Here is a 23,889-nt window from a genome sequence, read left to right as displayed (position 1 = left end):
AGATTTAATAAGCCATGACTGGCAAGGGTCAAATACACAAGTGTTATTCTGGGCATGAGTCATGGCCAAGCATTGTCCATGTCCTCATGTTTCAGTAACTGAAATCCATCCAAGCAGGCTGGACCAGATGGAACACTGAACACCTCTGCTACTGACAATAGTATTAATTGTAAAGTTTAAGTCATGATGGATGCGAGAAACTTTACATTCAGAGTGTCCTGCAAACGTGATAGTGGGTTCCTGAGGATTCGCCACATCTCCCAGGCCAGATTTCAAAAAGGCCCTGCACTGTTTGGGAGATCTAGATAACATTGAGAGGATGCATCTATAGGAGGAAAAAGTTTGTTTACATCCATCACTGCAACAAAGTAGGCTCTCACTTGTGTTCAGTTGGATTCATCTTGAATTTCCTTCCACTTGTGTACCAACTGTCTTTCAGCCTGTTTCATTGTGATCAGGTGTGTACCAAGGAGTTGCATAGGCTGTACCTAAAGGAAGAGACTTGTTGCATCAGTTGAGTGAGTCATCTCCTTATTCCAGAGAACAGCTAGGGCTTCGGTAGGAATGCCTGCCAAATCAGCTGGAAAAGCCCCCAGAAACAGCTTCTGGGGTGAATTGTTGTTAAAGGTACCCCACAGTTGCTGAGGGGTAAAGCCCCTGCAAGATAGTCTCAGCACCAAACATCCTTGGGAATCGCCAGAACCAAATATGAGACCATCTTCATCAGTTCAGAAAGGTAGCAGGGTGGATGATACGCCAACAGAACCCCCAGTCTGGCCCAGGAGTCCAACAGAAGATAAAAATACACCAAATTAGTACCAAATAGGACAGCAGAACTGGAGGAAAAAATGGTGCCTCCACGAGGCATTTTGAAATCCTTGCTATAATATGGAAGTTCAGGTGGATGTGGGCAGCATGTATGTATTGGTGCTCTCCTGCCAGATGAAGATGACACAAAATCCCTCCGAATGTACTTCTGGCAGGCAGCATCTTGAAGAAAGCTGTAGAGACTATATTGATTTTTTTATACATCTGCTGCTCTGTTTCTTGGCCTGTCAACCTGCTGCTTTGACGTCTGCATTTGTGCCAAGCCCAACACAGTCAGAAGAGAAGTCTGCCCCCCCAAGCCATTTTACCAGTCAAATGTTGAGAGCATGGAGTAGGCTGCTCCTGCTGGCCAAAAATCACATCACCACCCTTAAAAATACAGTCTGTTACCTTGTCTCCAGATGGTCTGGCTGCTGCTGCAGTCCTTCTGGCTGTTCCTAGCTTTGAAGTCTACTGCTTCACTATCTTGCCCATCATGATAGATGGAGTGAAAAAACCATGCTGTGTCACACACTCTAGGCAATGAGGCAATAGCCTCCTGCAGAGGGTAGAGAAAACAGACTCAGCCAATCAGAAGCCTCCGTTTTAATGAAAATCTAGTAGTGGATTTATACTATAATCTGTGTACCTTTTAGCCTTGATTGCCATGCTCACTGGACAGCAGCGGGGGCACAGTTAAAGCTCACTGTTAAAGGCTCTCCATATCTTGTGAGAGGGTGCTGCCCAATGACTACTGAATTTTGCAGGCTGCTTCTGTAAAAAGCTGTAGAAGAAAATACTGAATTATAATCTTTCCCTTTTTAATCACTATTGTTCTGATTTTAAAAATCTAAAGCATCAGTTTTGTATTCTCTCCAGAGTTTTCTTTTAGGCTTGAGGGTATTAGAGAGCTCTTTCATCTTGATGGCCTTATGGGGAAAGTGTACATTTTTAAAAGCAATACAGAGCAGTCAAATCAAAACTCTCAGGCTCTAGTGGCTAGTGATGTTAAATTCTCAAAAATAATCTTTTGGAGAGAATATTCTCACCTCATATCACTACTGGTGGCACACCATATATGATTCCCTGGGATATGTTCCTATTCTGCAGATATGAAATAAGAATAGGTGCCCTTAGCATGTGCTAAGTAAGCCCACTTACATTGTGATAATTGCATGAAAGGGCCCTCAATTATTTTTTGAAATTTGCATTGCAATCTAGGTAATCCGTCCTCTTTCTCAACTCTCCTACCTTATCTACTTGCATCACCAGGATGGCATGAACAGTAGAGTTGAGCAAACTACAAAGGAGCTGATATGTACCCTAGATAAACAAGATATTTGCCTGAGGCTGATAGAATGTGATAGTGTTTTCTGGAGGAAGGTGATTTAAATTCTCTGTTTCAAGTTCATTTGGATTCTTATTATTTGATGAATTGATCAGAGCTATTCAACCACTGTTCTTGTTAATTTTGCTTGTGTGCAGCATTTACAAATGGTTAATTTCCTTTTCTTTAGTATAACTTTTAGATTGGCCAAACCAAAAATTTCCCGCTGCTAACACATGATAAAAGAGTGAAATGTCTGATCAACATTCTTAATGTTTCAGCTATGTGGTTGGCTGTGAGTTTCCAGACTGAGTATCCTAACCTAAGCCTGCACAATGTGTGGCTTGCTAAGTTGAACACAGCCAGACATTTTTTTGAAACCTGATGGGTAATTAATAAGCTTCCGTTTTGTGTAGCCAAGCAACAAAACCAGGAGGAGACTATCAAGTTCCAAGCAAACTACCAGATCTACTTGGTGGATGTGGGTTACAGGTTGTCTAGGCATGTCAGGACATCAATTAATGTGCAATTTTGGTGGTATGAGGTCTCCATACCACATGTTACATACGTATGTGGCCTACTTTGAACAAGAGATGCAGCAGTGGGGGAGAAAAACTGGAAGTTGGAAATCCTAGATGGGGAAAAGGGTTGAGTGGCTTCTTCCACATTACTTCTTTACACTTTAAACAGCTTTTCTAGTTATTCACATCTGTGTGTGTAACATACAATTCTGGCTTGGATCAGATTCTTTTGAACAAAAATACTGTATTCTGATCATAATCCCCAATATTTGTCCTGCTTGTTGTCAGCAGTGAAATCTGTAATGGAAGCGTTTGACAACTGTTCCTTTCATCTGCTATGGGGAAGAAAGGTGAAAAGAGATTATTTGGCAGAGTATGTATGTGTAACATTCATTCTTGCCTAAGAGAATCCAGAAACCACATTTTCTCTTAGAATTGTCTGTCTGGGAATGCAGCTTTCCTTAAAAGCATTTTACTGATACTTTTGAGAAATATGCTTGCCTGCAGAAAGTGTTTATAAGTGTTTATAATCCCACCCCCCAAAATACTTCTCAGGTCATAGCCTTCAGACCAATCATCTCTCTTAATGGTGTCAGAAATTTTATCAAGTGGTAATCTTAGGCTGTATATCATAACATCATATATATTATGATGTAATTGTTTTCTTAATATTACATTATTTGATCTAAATAATAATCTGATATTTAAGGATGTGGCATCCCAAAATGTAAAATAATTTGTGGATAATCTTCTTAGTTTCATAGATGTAGGTGTCTTGTTGCCATTTGGGGGCAGGACGGCAACACTTTTTATTTATTGTTTTGATAAGCATGCACTAATACACAATTCACATAAGTGACACATTGTTAATATCAAATTTTTAACAGAAATTGTTAATACATATTTAATTTGTTGTTTACAGTAAAAATATTGGTACCAAACTTCAGTTTTCAAAACCACCCTACCTACTCTTTATTGTTAAACTCCTTAGCATATTGTCTATCCTTAACATATACTTCAAGGATTCAAAGCACATACATTTCAGTAATCCTTGAGTGTCAGCCAGGCACAAAAAATGGCACCCACACTTTTTGAGGTGCTCACAAATGGAGAATCTTTAGGCGCAAACTGCACCTGGCATTTCTCACTCTCGCTGGCAATCTAACTCTCACTGAGGAGGACCCACCATTTGGCTTCCACAAACAGTAGCAATCTAAGCAACAAACAAAGGTATTTATATCCTTTCATAGATCTGTAGGCTGGATGTCCAACAGTTGGCAGCACTCATATCCCATCACTCTTCCCAGTGCTTCTGCTATATATTGCTCGGCAATACCCAGGCTGGTAGAGGTACCAAAAGTGGGGAATGAGGTGTGCAGATGGAATCACTTACTTCTCCCCTATCTCATGCTTGCATTGCGTGGTCTGAGAATCAGTCAGTTATCCTCTCCATCTCATGCTCCGTCAACCTCCTCTCTGTTGGCTTTTTTTTTTTTAAAGACCAATTTTATTTTGTCCTCTCATAGCTCACTCTAGTGCTTGCACGTTAGGCAGGGACCATAGTCAAAGGGGGAAGTGGGGCTGTGCTCTCTGTGTTGGCCTGGCTGCCGTAAGGGTCCTTGGAGGTGAGGACTCATGGGCCAACTTTAATTGGGAGCTGACACACCAGCCATACCTGCAGAATGGTGACAGTGGCAGAAGGAGTGACTTATGCTGTTAGCTAGTTACCCGGTTTCCTAACTGATGGGCTGGGCATGTTTAGCACATGTCTGTACATAAGCTTTCAGTAATATTGGGATTCCCTTTCATTCCGTGCCAATATTATTTGAAAGCTATGAGCAATAAACTTGTGGCCTGCTGTAATCCGCTTAAGCATTGGCCTCCATCTTTCAAGCCCCAGCTCTGCTCCACTCCCAGGCGCAGGCACAACTGGTTTTGTAAGCCCCATTGAGGACTTTTCTCAAAAGGTGGGTTATAAATCTCTTGAATATGTTAGTTGTTCTTGAGTAAATGTGTGTACAAAAATACTAAATTCAGATTCCTTTTTGGTTTTTAGGCACAGTCCAGCCCTTATGCACCTGTGTGTCCTGGCCCCCATGATAGACAGGCCCATGGGGAGGAGCAAGGGGCACTTAAGGGTAAGAAGGGGGGTCCTTATAGCCCCTACAAAGTCTCCGGTACTTACTAAGCTGGGAGGGAGGAATAACCAGTTGTGCTGGCATTTCTTTGTACCTTGGATCCAATGTTTTGTGCCCAGAGAGTCATTCTCCCTTTTGGCCTGGTGAGTAAAGGAGGCTATGGTACAGAATGCCACAAAATCAATGTTTCTAAGAACTGACATGCAAACAAATTTAAAAGGAAAACTTTGAATATAATTTGTGACAATTGCAACCTACTGATAGCACTCTATTGTGGCTTTCTTGGTATGAAATGGAGTGCCCATTCTACAAAAGTAGAGTATCATTATGTAGGCTTAGAACATGAAATACATTTCAATCATGCTTTCTGCAGCTACATTTACATCTGCTTCACATCTGACATCACATCTGATGACAGGTGTGCCTGGTTTTGGGAAAATAGCCTTGAGGGGAAAATGGGGAGGCCTAGTAGGTTAAATTTGTCCCATGGGCCAGAGATTCCCCATTCTAGGGTTAGGGGCACTTGCCTCATTATTATTATCACATGAATTTGTTGATTTCTCTTAAGCAGAGGTTTGTGTGCTAAGTAAAGGATATAGCTTGATAAATACCTGCAGAAAGATACTGTTTTATACAATGCAGTGTAAAAATCTGAATGCTGCAAGTTTGATCACTTTTACTTTAGGCTATGTAATGTTAACATAAAAGTGTAGGATTGAATTTTACACAGTGCTTTTACTGTATAGCTTTTCTTTGCTGGCTGGAAACCAAAGATGTTGGGGATTAAAAAAAAATAATCTAGTTCCTATTTTATAGTTTTCAGAAGCAATTTCTCTGGAACAGAGATTATAAAGCTAAACATGCTTGGAATAGCTTAGATGGCTTCAATATGGAAAATACGTTGTATGCTGCCACTTCTCTTACTGTAAAGAGTACTGTTTCACTTCCCTAGTTAATCTTCCTAAGACTCAAAAAGATTGAGTATATAGTTGTTTCCTAGGGTATGTAGTTATTTCCCAGAGAATGAACATCACTTCTTTCTGTGGTCTAGTTTGGATCATCTCCCATTTCTTCCTTCTTGTTGTTGTTGTTTAGTCGTTTAGTCGTGTCCGACTCTTCGTGACCCCATGGACCAGAGCACGCCAGGCACCTCTGTCCTCCACTACCTCCCGCAGTTTGGTCAAACTGGTAACCTCGAAAACACTATCCAACCATCTCGTCCTCTGTCGCCCCCTTCTCCTTGTGCCCTCCATCTTTCCCAGCATCAGTGTCTTCTCCAGGGAGTCTTCTCATGAGGTGGCCAAAGTACTGGAGCCTCAGCTTCACGATCTGTCCTTCCAGTGAGCACTCAGGGCTGATTTCCTTAAGAATGGATGCGTTTGATCTTCTTGCAGTCCATGGGACTCTCAAGAGTCTTCTCCAGCACCGTAATTCAAAAGCATCAATTCTTCGGCGATCAGCCTTCTTTATGGTCCTCTTCCTTCTTAGTGTGTTATAATAAGCCAGAAATTCCCCTGGAATTAATCTGAAGTCCCTATGTTTTCCAGCACTGAAACAAGACAGGATTTTAAACCATTATTTGCAGTTGGTTTAATATCCTAGCTTGTTCTAAACCTAGTAACCATAGTTTCCTGGTTTGGATCTAACTGAAAAAGGAAGCTTAATTAAACACTTCCCAGCTTACTGCAGTGTGTGGAGGAGAAAGGGGACTTTGAGCACAAGTTTTGTTCCCCTTTGGGGCTTATTGAGTCAAGATAAGATTGTCTAAACCAGGCATAGACAAACTCCGGCCCTCCAGATGTTTGGGGCTGCAATTCCCATCATTCCTGATCACTGGTCCTTTTAGCTAGGGATGATGGAAATTGTAGTCCCAAACCTCAGGAAGGCCGGAGTTTGCCTATGCCTGGTCTAAACATAGTAAGTTCCAGGAGCTTCCTTTTGCGTTCTGTCATCTCTTTCATCCAGAAGGAGAGGGATCCTACCAAAGATATTACTTCATTTTCTCCTAAGGGCAGTTCAGTACATATTTGCACATCCTGTCTATTGCCAAGACTCTCACAAACCTATTTCCTTTCCAGTTTGCCATGATGGTGTTGGTGGATACTGCATTCTTCAGAACAATAAGATCCCCTTTTTTCTGTACCAGGACTTTCTTGTTCCTGGAAGTCCATTTTGGGAAGATGAGGAAAGCATATAAAATGAATTCAGTTGTTTAAAATTAAGTATCCTAAATGCAATGTACCAAATGCATCCCCTCTTCAGGGGTGGCATTGCACTCCTAGTTACACTTCCTTTGTTTGCTTTATTCTGGTACATCCATATTCAGTCAAGACCCCACATTAATGAAGTTATCCAGGGCAGGCATCCACTTAGCACTTTTGAAGTGGTTATTAAATGGTACCTCTTAGTCATTGCAATTTGCCCTTGCATAGGATCTTAGTCCTGTTGAGCCATCATAGCCCCTCCTTCAGATGGCTTGTAATGTTTTGTATTCAGCTTATGGCATTGACAGAGTAGTTATTTTGTGTGATTTTTGGCTAGCTTATGGCGAATTGCTCAGGTAACACCCTTCCTGAAACAAAGGCGTGTCCTACTCAGAGTGATGTTATTAAGTTTATATGAACTGACTGGACTTGCTAAAACAAATGATCTCCCCACTTGTGTCCTATATCATAGCAGTTTCCTCCTTCACCTTGAGAGCCAATGTCTTATAGTGGTTAGTTTCAAGACCAGGACTGAGGAGAAGTACATTCAAATCCCTACTCAGCCATGGAGCTCAGAGGGTGATCTTAGACAAATCACAAATTCTTGACTTAGCCTACCTCACAGGGCTGTTGTGAAGAAAAATGAAGTGGGGAGGAGTACCTTGTATGCTGCCTTGAGTTTCTTGAAGGATAAAAACAACAATGTAGTAGTTTGTATACAGCCACAAGGAAGACTTCAGCAAGTTTTGTAGCTTCATATTGAAGCCAACCATGTTCAAGCTGCATCCTGCCTAACTTCTGTAATGTGTCTTTGGCAGATCTGTCACTGGAACTCTGGCACATTTGATCTGGTGTCCAATGAGAGAATTTTCCAAACAGCCCTAAGGTCATTTTAGAAGGGCTCCATTTGTGTGATTTTTGGATAGTATAATTAGATAGGGCTATAAGTGAGAACCAAATCTCATTAGTAATGTTTGAAGTCCTTCCACAGAGGCCCTGTGAATATAAGCAATTGATTCATCCCTTCTCTTGAACTACCATGCTGTAGACAAAAAGTTGCATGGACTTGATCTGCATACCCTCCTCCATGGACATGTACTGTATACGTTTCTACCTTCATGTGAACTGTGACAAAAATACTATGCATTATCAGTTAGTGTGACTGGCAAGGCACAGAGCTCCACTGATGGCAACCAAATTCAAGGCCCTTCCCCAACTTAGGATCTCGATGTATGGTAAGGAAATGGTACAATAAATGGTAACTTGATTAAGAATGAACTGTCATTATCTTAAGTAATATTAGAAATTTTAACTTTATGACCCATCTTCCATGTCTCTAGGGGTTGTAGAAGGTGACTTAGCTGCTATTGAAGCATACAAGTCGTCAGGAGGAGATATTGCACGCCAGCTTTCTGCAGATGAAGTACGCTTGTTAAATCGCCCTTCCGCTTTTGATGTGGGATACACACTTGTTCATCTTGCTATACGTTTTCAAAGACAAGATATGCTAGCAATTCTGCTTACAGAGGTGAGTTTTCACTTGCTGGTATGTGTGCTTATGGGAGTCTCTGCATCTGGTTCCAGAGACAACTGAAGCATCAGCAGGGAATTTAATGAGAGTAGTGCTGAAGCCTTGGTGGTCAGTTTGATCCTTCTTGGTGAGGTATACCAGAGAGGTATATGAATAAGATGAATGGTGCCAATACCAATAGAGATTTTGCTGTCCCTTAGTCTTATCCTCTGTTTCCTGTTGTTGTTTGTTTTATTCAGTTTATATACTAACCTTTATTAAAAGATCCCAGAGTGGTGTGCAACATTAAGAACACATTTTAGTCTGTGTAATAATAAAACAACAATAATAACAGCACCCCCCCCTCTTTAAGAGGCCATAGATTATTTAATAGCCAAAGGCCTGGGTAAAGAGGAATGTTTTTGCCTGGTTCCTAAAGACATGTAATGCCAGGTGAGCCTCTCTGGGAAAAGCCTTCCACAGATGGGGAGCCACCACCAAAAAGCCCTGTTTGGGTTTAGTGAATGTGTGGCTCTCCAGAAGTTGTTGGACTCTTTAGTTCCCATGAGCCATAGCCTGCATTGCCAATAGTTGAGAGTGATGAGAGTTTTATTGTACTGGATTGTCCACATCTACTGGGTTATTTACTAACAGAAATTATTCACAGTGGTTGATGAGGAAACACTGGTTCTTCCTGAGCAAAGCTTTGCTCTTCTGTATCTTTAACAATTCTTATTAAATTTATAACAGTATAATTCCAGAGCAACTTACAGCATCAAACAAATACATAATTAAACTTCTGTGAAAACACTAAAAATGAAACAGTCTTTTCAGAGGTTAGAAGTCCTTGGGAAAGGTCTTCAACTGGCTCTAAAAAGACATCAAAGTGGTTGCTGGATGATCATTCCACAGGCATGTTTTCAATCAAGAAAGGTCCCCAGTTTCTACCTGCCCGAGCTTAGATGACAATGACACGCAGAGATAGGCCTCTGAAAATGACCACAGTGCACAGGCAGGTTGATGTGGTGTAGCTTTACAAGTATCAAGCCATGTAGAGCTTTTTAAAACATTTTGAAATGTTCTCCAAAATAGATGGTGGAGCACTGGAGAAATATTCCAAGAATGTGTTATGTTCATTGAAGGGATTGCTCTGACTTTAGTATTGTAGTTAACTTTCAATAAGTGAAATGAATAAATCCAAGACACTACCAGGCTAGGCAGAAAGGGACAATGGAGCTGTGTATTTATGGACTACTTCACACCGGACATGGTTTCTATATGGAGGTAATCTCAGTGTAGGAAATACGTTCCTTGTGAAGCAGTCCTGGAAACCCTACCATGTGAGGGACTTTGATACAGCTGTAAACTACATCTTAGCTGTGTTTTATATTAAAGGTAAAGGTAAAGGTACCCCTGCCCGTCCGGGCCAGTCTTGACAGACTCTGGGGTTGTGCGCCCATCTCACTTAAGAGGCCAGGGGCCAGCGCTGTCCGGAGACACTTCCGGGTCACGTGGCCAGCGTGACAAAGCTGCATCTGGCGAGCCAGCGCAGCACACGGAAACGCCGTTTACCTTCCTGCCAGTAAGCGGTCCCTATTTATCTACTTGCACCTGGGGGTGCTTTCGAACTGCTAGGTTGGCAGGCGCTGGGACCAAGCAACGGGAGCGCACCCCGCCGCGGGGATTCGAACCACTGACCTTTCGATCGGCAAGTCCTAGGCGCCGAGGCTTTTACCCACAGCGCCACCCGCGTCCCTTGTGTTTTATATTAGGAACACATTAATTCATGTATTCACTAGATATGGACAGAAATCAGGGCTGCTAAAACTACCTTCTTGTTTTGTTTCTGAAGGAATGATGCCAGTTAGTTCAAAGACTTATCCAATGCTGGCAGCTCTTTCTAGGAACTCAATTTCAATTGATCACAGAGTAGCATTTAAGCTATGGAAGAAGTGACATACATCGCCTCAAAACCTAGTTCACTCTTTGGATAGTTTTGTCCTTCCTGCAAAGAGCTCGGGTTGGTATCCATGCAGGCACCCCCCTTTCCCTCTCACAGGGGTAGGTTAGACTACAAATGCATTACTGCCCTGTGATCACCCAGCAACCTATATGTCTGAGCAGGAGTCAGAAGTGAGATGCCTCTGTTCCCAATCCACCATTCTAGTAATGCAGAACATTGGGTCTTACTGTTACTGTCAGCTGTCCTTGGGTGGGGGATTCTCTTACGTTTTAGCAGGTGTGGTCCATTTCTCTCTTAAATTAATAACATCATGAAACATCCTGTTACAGGTATCCCAACATGCAGCTAAGTGCATTCCAGCTATGGTATGCCCAGAGCTTACTGAGCAAATCCGACGTGAAATTGCTGCATCTCTTCATCAGCGGAAGGGAGACTTTGCCTGCTATTTCCTAACTGACCTTGTAACATTTACATTACCTGCAGGTAATTATGAGGTGCTTCTTTTATCTGTTATCTTGTCCTTAGCAGATAAATGGGTGTATGAAATTGCCCACTTCTGACTACTTCTTATACTTCCTCAACAGAAGTGCTGTAGGTTTTGAAAAATCTTCATTCATTAAGCTTCTTGACTACACATGGAGTAAATTTCAGATGAGAGGAAACTTCAGGAGAAAGACTGTTGTCACAGTTCCTTTATATTAACATTGAAATTACTTTGAGACTCATTCCTGTACTCTTTAGGCTAGTACTCTTTAGGCTAAGGTCACCAGATTTTTTTTTCAAAGAATCCAGATTTTTTTGAAAAGAGAAAAAAAGTTATTTAAAAAAGTGTTTTTGTTTTTTTAAAAAAGCAATATCTTCTCTTCTGTGGGCAGTTGGCTGGGTGGCTGGGCGCTCTCGCTTCTGGCTCGATTTGGGTTGCGGTGGGAGGGGGGTCAGCGGTTCCCCCAGTTGACGTGCAGGGCGTCCCCTGTTCCCCCTTGGCAGTGGCAGCAGCAGTCTCAACAGCCCGGAGCCAGCCTGGTAGCACAGTTGGCTCTGGCTGGCTTCAGGAGCTGCTCGCTGCCATGGCGCCTGCCATTTTGCCTCACTGGAAGTCCGCATATAATGTGTCTTGTGCCGTTGAACCAATCACACAACATTCATTCCCTACTAAGAAATCTGTAACACTTAAAATATAAATCCAGGGACATTAAATGAAATCTGGGGGCATTCTGGGGACGGATTTTGTCCGGGGACAGATTTTTAAATCCGGGGACTGTCCCCGGGAAATGGGGACATCAGGTAACCATACTGTGATGGGATGGTGAGCTGCTTGTGCGTAAAATCCTAGTCCCTCAGAGTTTGGCTAAGTCCACAAACCTCTGTCTGTGACGGAGCTCCTTAAGCATGGCTCCATCAGTCGCTCGTTGAATCGGACAGTGGGCGTTTACGGAACTTCTTCCAGCATAAAAGCTCCTTAACGGAAACGCGTCTTCTGGACTCTCGGCGTGACAGTTTCCGGCGAGGAGTGGGTGTCCCTATAGGAGGTCCTGAAACCTCCCCACTGTTCTCGCTTGAAGTGTCTCTGAGCCCTCCCTCCGACTCACTTTCCCTTGGAACTCCACTTCTCCCCCTGCTGGTTCCCTCCCCAGCTGAATGGTCTCTCTCACCCTCCGTGAGCCCTTTCACCTCCTGCGTCTCAGATGGCAGTTCCCTGACACATACTTTAGGCCTATATTATAGTCTTGGATTCAAACTGTTTTGTTAGTAAATACCTTGATCATGGAAATATTCTAAATTCTGATACTGTACACCTGCCTGAGATCACTGAAGCTGTAAAATAACCAGAATTCTGCTGCTGACTTCATTCTACTGCTGCACAGCAAAGAAATTGCTGAGTTCTGAAGAGCATTCAGTTGCGATTGTACAATTGATATAGTACAAGGGTGGGCAACCTTTTGTCTGATGAGGGATGCATACCAGCAGTGGGCAAAGCTGCAGCTAATGATGACTGGAGCCAGAGACAAAATATTTATGTCTGTGTTCCTTAGCTTACTAGGGAGATCTGCTCTGGGAAACCTACTTCTCCATAAGGGTCTGTCGGAGCAGGTGTTGAAGCCCCTTTGCTCAGCGTGAAGTAGTGCAGCTCCAACATAGAAATGAATGTGACGATAGTTCAGTCCGTATGACAGGAGCCATTGTGGCAAAAGTTGGGAGTATGTGAGTTTCTGAAAGCCCTCACAATAGCATCAGCATGGGATGGGTACAGTTCTCTGTGTCCCATTTGGCTCCATTACAGACAGACCAGAAAAAAGAGAGAAGAAATGGGGCTCAGAGAATGTATGCCTCAAAGGCCCTGAGGCCTCCCTGCACCCTGGGTCCCAGACTCAAAGGATAGCTAATTACTGTTTGTTTCCCTTCAGCCTGAACTCCTAACTGAGGTGACCAGATAGCTGAGAGTTGGCATCTGTATATTTCCAATGGTGCCAACATTTCAGTGAAGTGTGGTTCCTTTCTCCCACCAGTTTCTGAATATTTTTGCAGAGCTTGGACTTAAAAAAAGAAAAGAAAAAGCACTCACTTGTATAACTTGAGGAAACTCTCCAGTATGTAGGGACCATTTCTGCTTTGAAACTATTTTTGTAGCAATTGTACGTGAGTAGTGATCTCATAAACACAGAATCCCTGTGTTTCTGTTACTGCAGAGAATTGCTTGATGCTAAAGATAGTATTTTAAAGAGGAAAACGGCCATAGCTTTTCTAAAAACAGAAACATTCCTTTTCTCCAACTGTACGTGTTGTACTTAGTTTGTTCTGATTCACTAGATCATGTAATGCGAAATAGTCTTGACTGCTCTAGTAAGTGAAAATAATTACATTTAGTGTATCTCTTTTGGTAAGTGGGATGAGATAGGGAAGGAAACATGGATACTTGAAGATATAACGTAGAGCTCTAACAATTGAGAAACTTCAGTCTTCTTTCCTAATTTTGTTTTGTTTGAAAATGCCAGTGCAACACAGAACTGATAAATATATTGCATTTCCTATATGCAATTTCCTACACAGAGATGCATACCTGTGTGGGAGACGTATGAGCTTGAACATTTTTTCCATTGAAGGCACCCTAATCAGACATACGAAGCTGCCTTAGACAAGTCAGACTACTGGTCCACCTAGCTCAGTGTTGTTTACACTAGGGTTACCAGATGTCCCAGTTTCCCGGGGACGGTCCCCAGATTTGTGAATAAGTCCCCGGACAAATTCCATCCCTGGAATGTCCCCGGATTTCATCTAATGTCCCCAGGAAACGCAGCAGCGGCAGTCTCAGCAGCCCGGAGCAGTTGTCTCTGGCTGGCTTCAGGAGCTGCTCGAAGTCCCCATATGATGGTGGTGCAGGGGCTCTAAGATGCAGCTTCCGGGCTGCCCCCACCTTCCCTGACCCCAGCAACTAAGCTGTGAAGGGAGGCTTCATGCTGCCTATCGGAGTAGCCTCCTAACTCCTACTTCCATAGAAGCAGGAGCGGGGCGGGGATCTCTCCCTTCCCAGCTGAGGGATCCCTGCCCCCTCCTGCTTGCATGCAAGTAAGAATGGGATTGGGGATGCTCTGATGGCCTCACCGCCGCGGCTCTTGGCCCTCCTTCTCCGCCTTCCATGCCTGATCCACTGCGCACCGCTTCACCACCACCACCACTGAAGAACCGACAGCTCAAGGGTTGCCTAGGCTCATGGAGAAAGGAGATAGAAGCCTCGGAGGAAAATGTGGCGGTTGAGGTCAAGGCAGCGGCCAACCCTCTGTTGTCCCCGGATTCATTGAAAAAAATCTGGTAACCTTAGTTTGCACTGTCTGGCAGAGGCTCTCCAGGCTCTCCTGGGACTATTTGCTCTACCACTGAGCTACAGCTCTCCCAGCACTCAGCTACACGCATTGGCTGCCTCACTTGTATACCCAATACATGTTTTATTCTGGATGGGGAAAGCAATATGATTGCTATGTAGATGATTATCAGGATTGTAGCCTTAAGAACATTTAGGCATTTTAAGTTCCAATTTTAACATATCCTGCACCAGTGAGGAATGTTGCAGTTGGCAACATCAAAACTTTATCATCAAAACTTGCCAGGTGACAGCAGCAATGGATAAGTTTTGTGTGCCCTCCATTCAACCCTAACATGCTGCTCTGGTGTCATCCTGAGGTGGCATTCCTGCGAAATGCATGCCTGATGCATTTTGATAGGGATGTGAGGAGCTCTGGGAAATACTTTTGTCAAGGTTTCTGGCATCTGGGCTGCTGCTGGAGCAGTTTACTAGGACCCAATGAAGAAACTCTGTCCTGCAAGCCGCCTCTCCACTGTAACTCCCAGGTAAGTTTCTTTAGCATGGTGGAAGTGCTGGACCTCATTGATCTCCTGGTATTAGGGATACAGTGGGGCCCAATGTTCTAAGTGGGCTTCGAAATGAAACTTTTTTTGTCTTGTTTTTGAGTGTGGGGAGCATAGTTAGGATTAGTTGAGATTGGAGCCATAATTTCATATAGAGAAATTATAAAGCATTTCACATAGTGTACTTGCGCTGGTTTGTTCTACCTCTTTCTTGGGACTAAAGGGCTGTTTCACTTGGTGTGATTGTCATGTGAATAGCTGTTCATATGGAATATGTGGATTCTAGAGTTCAATCATTTGTCATGCTCATTCTTGGTTTTGCAGATATTGAAGACTTGCCACCAACAGTCCAAGAGAAATTATTTGATGAAGTACTTGATAGAGATGTTCAAAAAGGTAAATATGGTATCTCTGTTATGCAAGGTTTTATATTATGTTGCATTGGATATTGTATCTTGATGTTCTGCATAATATTTGCTATTTTATGCTTATTGTTGCTTAATTATGTTACTTAAAGTGGAATTTATCATTATTAATATTATTAGCAGTAGTATTATGAATGGAATACAAAAATGATATATTCATGTAAACCACTTACAGATTTCTGTTGAAATGTACAGTGGTGTGCTAGTTATTCATAGATACCTTATTGTTTTTGATAGCCTGCCCTGAGAAAACTGAAGTGTCAGTTGTTAGGTTTTATGGAGTATTAATAGAAATATATGAAAGTCTGTACTATGATACTCAGTCATAACTGAGTTGTACATTTGCATGTGTGCCACTATAACTGTATTCATGATTATGAAAGGAACTTCATTGCTGTATTCTGCTAATCATTCTAGAATTTCAGAAGCATGTACACTAGTATCTTGAAATGCAACAGGTATTTTTTGTAGGATTTAGGATGATTAATATTGTGTTGCTTGTTATCTTCTAGAACTTGAAGAAGAATCTCCCATTATAAACTGGTCACTGGAATTGGGTACGCGTTTGGACAGTAGACTTTATGCACTTTGGAATCGGACTGCAGGGGACTGCCTGCTTGATTCAGTACTACAAGCTACATGGGGCATTTATGATAAGGACTCGGTGCTACGTAAAGCGCTTCATGACAGTTTACATGATTGTTCTCATTGGTAAGTAGAAATCAAGAACGAAAATGACCACAGCTTATTCAGATGTCTTATCTTGAAAAAATGCAAGCTTCTTTGTTAAGACTACCTGGATACTTGCTGCTGTCATAGGATGGAGGAAGGGATTTGGAGGATTTCTGCTTCAGTGGCTTGGAATCTTATACAAAATTGCCTTTCTGGCATCTATGGAGAAAAAGTCTGTGTTGTACCATTAAAATAGTATAATTGATCAATCAGTTCAAAATGGCTTTTGTCCAATGCAATTTATATAAAGTTGTTACTGAAGTAATCATGTCATCTTCGCTGCTTGTTGCTGTCCTCGTAAATATCTGGGCTCTGGAAAATGTCACAAACCTCTGATTACATAGCTCCAAACCATATCACTCGCTTAACTAGAATTGCTGTGCAAAATATTTTCATTATGTGAACTTTGAGTCTGGTATATTGATTACCATAGAGCTGCAGACTACAACTTCACTATGGATTGGAGGTGATTCTTCGTACAGCATGCCAAACTACTTCTCTTGAAGTGTGAACATCCTAAAATCAATAGGAGAGGAAAATTCATTGGGACTGGTTTAATCAGTTAACGGGGCATCTAGAACTGGGAAATGATTTGGGGAGGTAATAGTTTTGGGTGTTTAGTAGCTGAGACTCAGACCTCACTTTTTATCTTGGTTTGTGGCCTTGGTTCTCAATCTGGTGTGGCACTGATTCCAGCCATGATCAGCCAAATCACTCTTATGAGGGCAACAGTGTGTTACTGTTTCCTTTAGCAACTCTCATGCATAGCTATACCTATTCTGAACATGGAAATTCCAGTAAGTTATAATGATTAATAGAAACTTATATGGATGGAGTAGGTAGCACTGATGGAAGTTGGTGTCAGAATTGCTTCGGAGTCAGTGGCTATGCATTACCCCAGTTTGTAAAGGCATCACCTACCACTGCTATGAGTTCTAAATATCTAGGCAAGGTCTTGGATCAACAATATCTCTTCTTTCATGTGTGATTTCTGTCCTCCTCCTCCAGCCATACCTTCTCCCATTGAATACTAAGATAGGTAGTTCTGCTTCACTCTTCAAGATTTCTCCCACCTACCCACTCCTGGTACATTCTGCCTACAATCCACTCTCTTGAAGATGGTCACAGATGCTCAGCCAGACAAAGAACCCAGTTATAGGCCTATTACAGCCACTACACACTAAAGAAGGCACATCACAACAATTAATCTCCAGTTGAACTCCTTTCACAGGCATTCCACCCCATCTCTTACCTGGGGCATTGCAGACATACCATGTCCATTGCTTCCCACTCAGGGGATGCTAACTCCCAGGTTATCCAATGTGAACATAAAAAAAAACCTTGTACTAATTCAGACAAGAGATGCTAAATGAGCTATGTTTCAACCAAATACTATATATATACTTCTCAGGATTTGGCATTTATTGTTCAACTTCTCTCCCGTAAAATACCTGGCTGAAGTAGCAAGAAAAGTATTGTGTGTTGTGTGTGAATCTGAAGAAAGCCACTTTCAGCGAAAGCTTGCATAGTTCGGTACAATCTTGAATTATGAAAATGCATCTTGAGTCCTTTTATGCTATTTTTGTAGGTTCTATACCCGATGGAAAGAATGGGAGTCATGGTACTCCCAAAGCTTTGGTTTACACTTCTCACTGCGAGAAGAACAGTGGCAGGAAGACTGGGCATTTATACTTTCGCTTGCGAGTCAGGTAAGACGGTGTGTGTGTGTGTGTTTAAAAAAAGCATGGGGGAGCACAGTTAAAAGTTACTTGTATTTTATATTCACAGCTGTAGCTTTTCTATCTATTTTGCTCCTATTTATTTGAATCTTACGGTTAGTATTTATGAGTTTCTGTTCTTGACCGACATATTCTCAGTTTAAACGTTACTGATGGCTTGGATGTGGCAGGACCATTTCGGATTGTTTTCAATCCTGCTTGGGTATATTTTTCCAAAGTTTTTGTCTGTTGTAAGAATATGATGTTGGACTGGGTTGGCCTTTGGTCTGATCTAGTAGGACTCTACTTAAGGCCTATCTTGCTCTAGCATCTTATTTTCCACAGCGGCTAATCAAATGTCTATGGAGACCCTAAAGGTGGGACTTGAGGACAAGTATCTCTCTCCTGCTGTTGTTTCCCAGTGACTGAAATTCAGAGGTACAGTGCCTCTGTCCTGGAGGTATTATATAGAAGTCAAGACCGGTAGATAATTTCATTATGCATGCATTTGTCTTATGCACAAATGATCATTTAGCATTTTTCATTCTGAGTACTTTTACGTCACAAAATAAAACAAATGTGACATGAAGTAAAAGGCAAATGAGTAGGACCTCCAGAATAGAAGCCCTTATTCTGCTTCATTGTAATTGCCACTGTGGTACTGAAGAGGCATATGAGATTTCATAATTGGTCACATTTTACTGTAATGTTAAAATTTCTTCTCTATTGAAAATACAGTCTTGTATAGTAATTAGTACACAGAAATTTCAGATAAATTGATGTTTTTGGGCAAGGCTAAAAATATAAGGGTCCCTGAAGAAACATGTCCTTGTTTGTTACTTTTACCCTCTTAGCCAGGGCTTGGCAAGGTTTACCTCGCCTGGGCTGATTCACTCCAGCGGGGATCCCTTTGTGGGCCGGATTGTGAGCGTGCGCGGCCGCGATTTCCGCCACCTCCGCAGATGTGATTTTCGGCACCATGGAAGCAATTCGCCACACGACACCAGTTTAGCGCAGCACACGGGCAGCTCATTCAGGGGCAGCTTGTGGGCCGGTTAAATGACCCGTGTGGGCCGCTTGTGGCCCATGGGCCTTAGGTTGCCTAACCCCGCTCTTAGCTATTGTTCATAGAAGAGCAAATCTGACTAAAAGTAGACAGAATTGGTAGCTGAATCTTGTGGATTTATTTTGGCCCCTCCCCCATAATAATTTAAGCACCAACCCAGTGATGCTTGCATATACTTACTGGATAATTAAAGCTTTCAAAATGCAAACAATTCCAAAAATAATTGATATGTAATTAACATCTGAACAATGTTCATGACTTCAGTTACATGAACATTTTGTTGAAATCAAAGGCTCAGTCAATTGGTCTGTCTCATGTGATAGATATCATTTTTATTTCAAGTGTTATTCTCTTTGATACAGCCTGGAGCAAGTTTGGAACAGACACACATTTTTGTACTTGCACATATTCTTAGAAGACCAATTATAGTTTATGGAGTAAAATATTATAAGAGTTTCCGAGGAGAAACTTTAGGATATACCCGTTTTCAAGGTAAGTGTGACTTACAATAATGTTTGTTATAGAAAGGATTGCTTACATCCTGAGTGTTCACATTTTTCTATTTTAGATTTGACAGAGAGTACATTCAGCAGTGCTCTACCGACCTTCTTAAGAGCACTCTGCTAATGTGGCTGTTTTCAAGGGGTCCTCTTTGCCTTCTTGCCTTAAAGTGACAAAGCACTGAAAGCCCCAACAGCCTTCAGAGATCAGTTATGGAGGCTAGAGTCATTACTTGATCTTTTTCTCTCTGATGATGCTGTAGCTTCTTCCATTCTTGGGTGCTTTCTGTAATGGGAGAGAGGCAGATAGGGAAGGCATGGTATAACATGGTATTTTGCTACAGTGCTCTGCCTGCTACGTGTATGTGCTCCACTGCAGCAGTGTGTTTGCACTTGGATCCTTGGGGCTAGTCAGGCAAGAGCCTGATAACAAGGGTCTATTGTGGATCCAAATTGTGTGTGTGTAAATGCTCCTTCCCCAGTACAGCAGTTACAATATGAAGTCAGTCCATGTAAGTGAGTATAACTTTGGCTACAGATAGGTTGAGTGCATGATACCATAATACTTAACTGCCATACAATTTAAATGCATTGCCACCTATTTTTCTTAAGAGGACACAAAACAGGAATTATGTTAAGTGAGTGCAGGAGAGCCACTGGTCTGTCAGGAGACATGCTGAGGGCAATCTCATGTGCAAATGCACCGGGCAGAGTTTTTTCTATGAAAGGTTGCTATGCTACATATGTACTTGGATTACTCACTGCTATTTTTAAACCCTCTCAAGGCAGGTCACGTTCCTAGTTTAGTTGTTTTGATGAAGCATCTATGAATAACTTCTGATGTGCTAGAAGACGGGCAGGGGGAGATTCAGTTATGTGTAATGAGAGGCTGTGGGGACTAGATTAATGGACACCGAGTCAAATACGGCTTTCACTACTTCAATTACACAGGACAGTTTGTATTTTAAGTTCATGCTCATGGGTTTATCATTGAAAAAAAGGTTGCATAGAATATTAGATTGCCTCTTGGGAGTTGTTACTGCAGCTCATGATTCTGGCAGTCTTTTAATTGCCAGCTTTAGGAAGAGAGTATTGTGTCTTATATTTTACTCTGTGGTCCACAGTAAAATATATTTTATAACCACTAATTAAAATGAGTCAGCTTCCTAAATTTGAAACCAGTATCACGATGTATTAAAAGACATATTGAGATGTACATTGTAAATGTGGTTTATGTCATGCTTTCAGATTATTTCCCCCCCTCAACATAATTAATGTGCAGTGTTCCATTGATTTAACTCCTTCATCACTCCTCCTTCTTTGTAGGTGTATATTTGCCTTTGTTATGGGAACAGAGTTTTTGTTGGAAAAGCCCTATTGCTCTGGGCTACACAAGGGGCCATTTCTCTGCTTTGGTTGCCATGGAGAATGATGGCTATGGCAACCGAGGTGCTGGTGCTAACTTGAACACTGATGATGATGTTACTATTACTTTTTTACCATTGGTCGACAGTGAAAGGAAGCTGCTGCACATTCACTTCCTGTCTGCTCAAGAGGTAAGAAACACTAAGCAGTTCAGTGTTCAGTGAGTCGCTGCATCAGCAGAAAAAAAGGGGGGGGGAAGCCTCTCTGGAGAATCTACATGGCAGAGAGCCTACAGCTGATATGTAGCAGTTGCAAAGACATTTGAAAACAGATTGCAGTCGTTTGAGTAACAGGCATGAGAAGCCTTGTGTGCCAACTTAGTGTTGCCTTTCTGTTCTGAAATTGGTTTGTGAGAGTGGTTGGTGTTGGTGTGCGTGTGCGTGTGTGTGTGTGTGTGTGTGGTTGTTGTTGTTGTTGTTTTTAAACAGATGTATTAGTAAAGCTTTTGAGGAAAAGCTAAGGCTTCCCAACCAGAAATAACAGGCAAAACAGTATGGTCGAATGTTCTGCTGGTGTGAGTTATAGATCTCTATAAGTTTCTCCCTCCGTCTGTCTCTTTCGTCTCTGTCTCTGTCTCTTTCTCTTTGTAATTAGAAAGTGAAAATTTGAAAGCCTAAAAAGGGCTACAAGACCCCTTCATAATATTAAACAATTTCATTTCTATGCTTATTAAAAGAAGACTGCAAAGTTGAGAGTAGCTGAAAGCATAGGACTTTTATTTATTCTTATTCTCTGCCTGCCTAATGGTGGGGTGTGCATTCTTAAAAGTTCCAATACTTGGGTTTGTGTTTGCTGGCAGTTACATAAAATTTAATTTATAGGAAGGAAAAAAATACGATATTTATGCACTGCTTTAGATAGTCCCTTTAAAAAATCCACTTTCCTAAGACAGTCTTCCTGGAGCACTTTAAATGTTGCAGGGCACCCCTTTTTTAAAAAAAGTTGTGGTCACTAATCTGATTTTAATCATGTCCTAAGTGTTGTGTTCTTTTTCTGAAGATTGGTAATGAGGAACAACAGGAGAAGCTGCTCAGGGAGTGGCTGGACTGTTGCGTGACGGAGGGTGGAGTCCTAGTTGCTATGCAGAAAAGTTCTCGCCGGCGCAACCATCCCCTGGTAACACAGATGGTAGAGAAATGGCTTGATCGCTATAGACAAATTCGCCCCTGTACATCCCTTTCAGATGGAGAAGAAGATGAAGACGATGATGATGAATGATAAAATTGAGATACCTGGCAGAGAATAATGTGTGGTGAGATCCCCCAGCACTTGGGGCGTGCTCTAGCAATTTGTTACACAACGACCTAATTGTAGCAGGAAGCAGCCTGCGTAAGATTTTTAATCGGCATGGGGAGAATTCAGAGGCTCAACATATATGTGAAGACAGCTACGTTGGTTGGACTACAGTTTGTAAAAAAGCAAAGCCCTAATTTTATTACCAAGACAGAAAGCATTTTTCTTTCCAGTTGTACATCTGCCTATAAATGTACTGCATGTAGTTGTGTAAGAAAGTTGTGTAATTGGAAAAAGTATTACCAGCATCTTAAAATAATTGAAAAAAAATTTCTTTTGAATAAGGGCACTTAAAAGCACACCGTAGATTAATATTTGTTCTTTTTGAGACTTACAGTAAAACTTGGTTCTTCTGCATCACTTCCTAAGCATTCTAACAGACCCATTTTATATGCAATCTTCCTAATGCCCAGGTCAGATGATGTGGCTTTTCTTTTTGCTGTTGAAGCCATATACCCAGAGTGAGTCAAAAGTATGAGCAGTTCATTGTTTTTATTCAGATTTGAGTTACCTTTGTGCCCATTATAAGAAGATGAAATGTTAAAGGGAAAAAAACACACCAACCTATGGAAGGGATGATACATTTTGATTGAGTGAACTTTTTTTTTTTGTAAAGAATTCTCTGCTGTCCGTTAATATTTTGTATCTCTTATTTGGAATATTTTCCCCCCTTCCAGCATACTTAAAGTAGTCAGAGAAGTACTGTTCCAGAGAGCTATATGCTAACTACCGTGTGGAATCTGCTACATCTAAACTGAACTGAAAAAAACTGCATTTTGTCCAAACCTGATCTTGCTGTGAGTTGTACAATAGAAATTACTATTTTATCAAGCCTTTCCCCTGCAAGTTAAAATCACCTCCATTAAGGAGCACTCCTTGGTCATTAAAATCGAGTGAGAAAGCACTTTGGCAGTTTTCCTTAAAAGCCTTCATTCTAAAGCTTTGTTTTAAAGTACTGTATATTATCTTTCCTTGGTATGTAAACTTTGGAATTTTTTGCATGTTGATTGATTGTGGCCACATTTGAATATGTAAGTTTCCTGACAGTATAAGTTCAGAATATATTCTCCAGTAGAAAATTCTTTTTTTATTATACTTGATAACTTTAGCCATGCTATCTTGAATGGATATAGCCTATCCAAAAACCTCACTTTAAAAAAACACTAAAGGTTGAATAGTTTTGTATGCATAAAGCAGATCCTGATAAGCACTTTTTGAAGACTAATGATGGTGGAAATGAGGACAAGGAACCTCTTGCAAAATAGATTTCCTTGTTTAAGAATCTGGACAGGAGCCGTACATTTACATATGTGTAAAAATATATATAGGAACCCTTCAGAATTTGCTGCTTTTTCTAAATGTGGATTAGATGGTGTTGAAATATACTTTACAAAAGTAATCCTGTTGACAAACCTCCCTGAAATTTCTTCAAGGTACTACATTGAAGAAGTACATTGATTCAGCTTAGGATGGATGTGTTTGTATGTGTTTTGGTCATTAGTTCTCTCTTTTGGTGCATGCAGAGATTATGGGGCAAAGGTACATGCTTACCTTTGATGAGTCAAATTTCCTAAGCTGGAGAATAATTGGATTTCTTTTTAAAAAATAGGTCCTGCTTTTATGTGCAATTCTAATTTTAGGTTTTCTAAATGCTTTTTCTGCCTACATTACATACTTAGTGGTGGAATCCCCATAGTCCTGGACCAATGCAATAAGCTGTGCTTTTGTGGGAGGAGTCAGTTACCTAAAATAATGGAAGTTTTTTTAAAAGGTCTGAGTCACTGTGCTGCCATCTATAGCTGATTCTACTTCGATACATATGTCTTAAATGTAAGCATTACTATCCTAGTAGGGGGAAATGGCTGAATCTCCAGCCATCTTTATTCCGCTGCAGTAGC

The 23,889-nt window shown here is 41.5% G+C and overlaps 1 protein-coding gene across 3 annotated transcripts in view; it reads left to right on the top strand.

Moving 5' to 3' along the window:
• ZRANB1 (zinc finger RANBP2-type containing 1) overlaps positions 1-23,073 on the top strand; it is a 39,436-nt gene extending 16,363 nt beyond the window's left edge. For 2 of the 3 annotated variants that reach the window (XM_053388938.1, XM_053388936.1), the window contains 8 exons: positions 8,338-8,525; positions 10,800-10,953; positions 15,157-15,228; positions 15,770-15,968; positions 17,578-17,698; positions 19,136-19,265; positions 20,600-20,829; positions 21,698-23,073. In XM_053388938.1, coding sequence (XP_053244913.1) covers positions 8,338-8,525; positions 10,800-10,953; positions 15,157-15,228; positions 15,770-15,968; positions 17,578-17,698; positions 19,136-19,265; positions 20,600-20,829; positions 21,698-21,916 — 1,313 coding nt within the window. In that variant the 3' untranslated portion in view covers positions 21,917-23,073. The remainder of the gene's footprint in view (positions 1-8,337; positions 8,526-10,799; positions 10,954-15,156; positions 15,229-15,769; positions 15,969-17,577; positions 17,699-19,135; positions 19,266-20,599; positions 20,830-21,697) is intronic. The other variant, XM_053388937.1, reaches the window with a different exon arrangement.
• The last annotated feature ends 816 nt before the right edge of the window (positions 23,074-23,889 follow it).

This window comes from Podarcis raffonei, chromosome 5, assembly GCF_027172205.1.
Source record: "Podarcis raffonei isolate rPodRaf1 chromosome 5, rPodRaf1.pri, whole genome shotgun sequence".
Taxonomy (NCBI): domain Eukaryota; kingdom Metazoa; phylum Chordata; class Lepidosauria; order Squamata; family Lacertidae; genus Podarcis; species Podarcis raffonei.
This window is presented reverse-complemented; position numbering and strand designations above follow the sequence as displayed.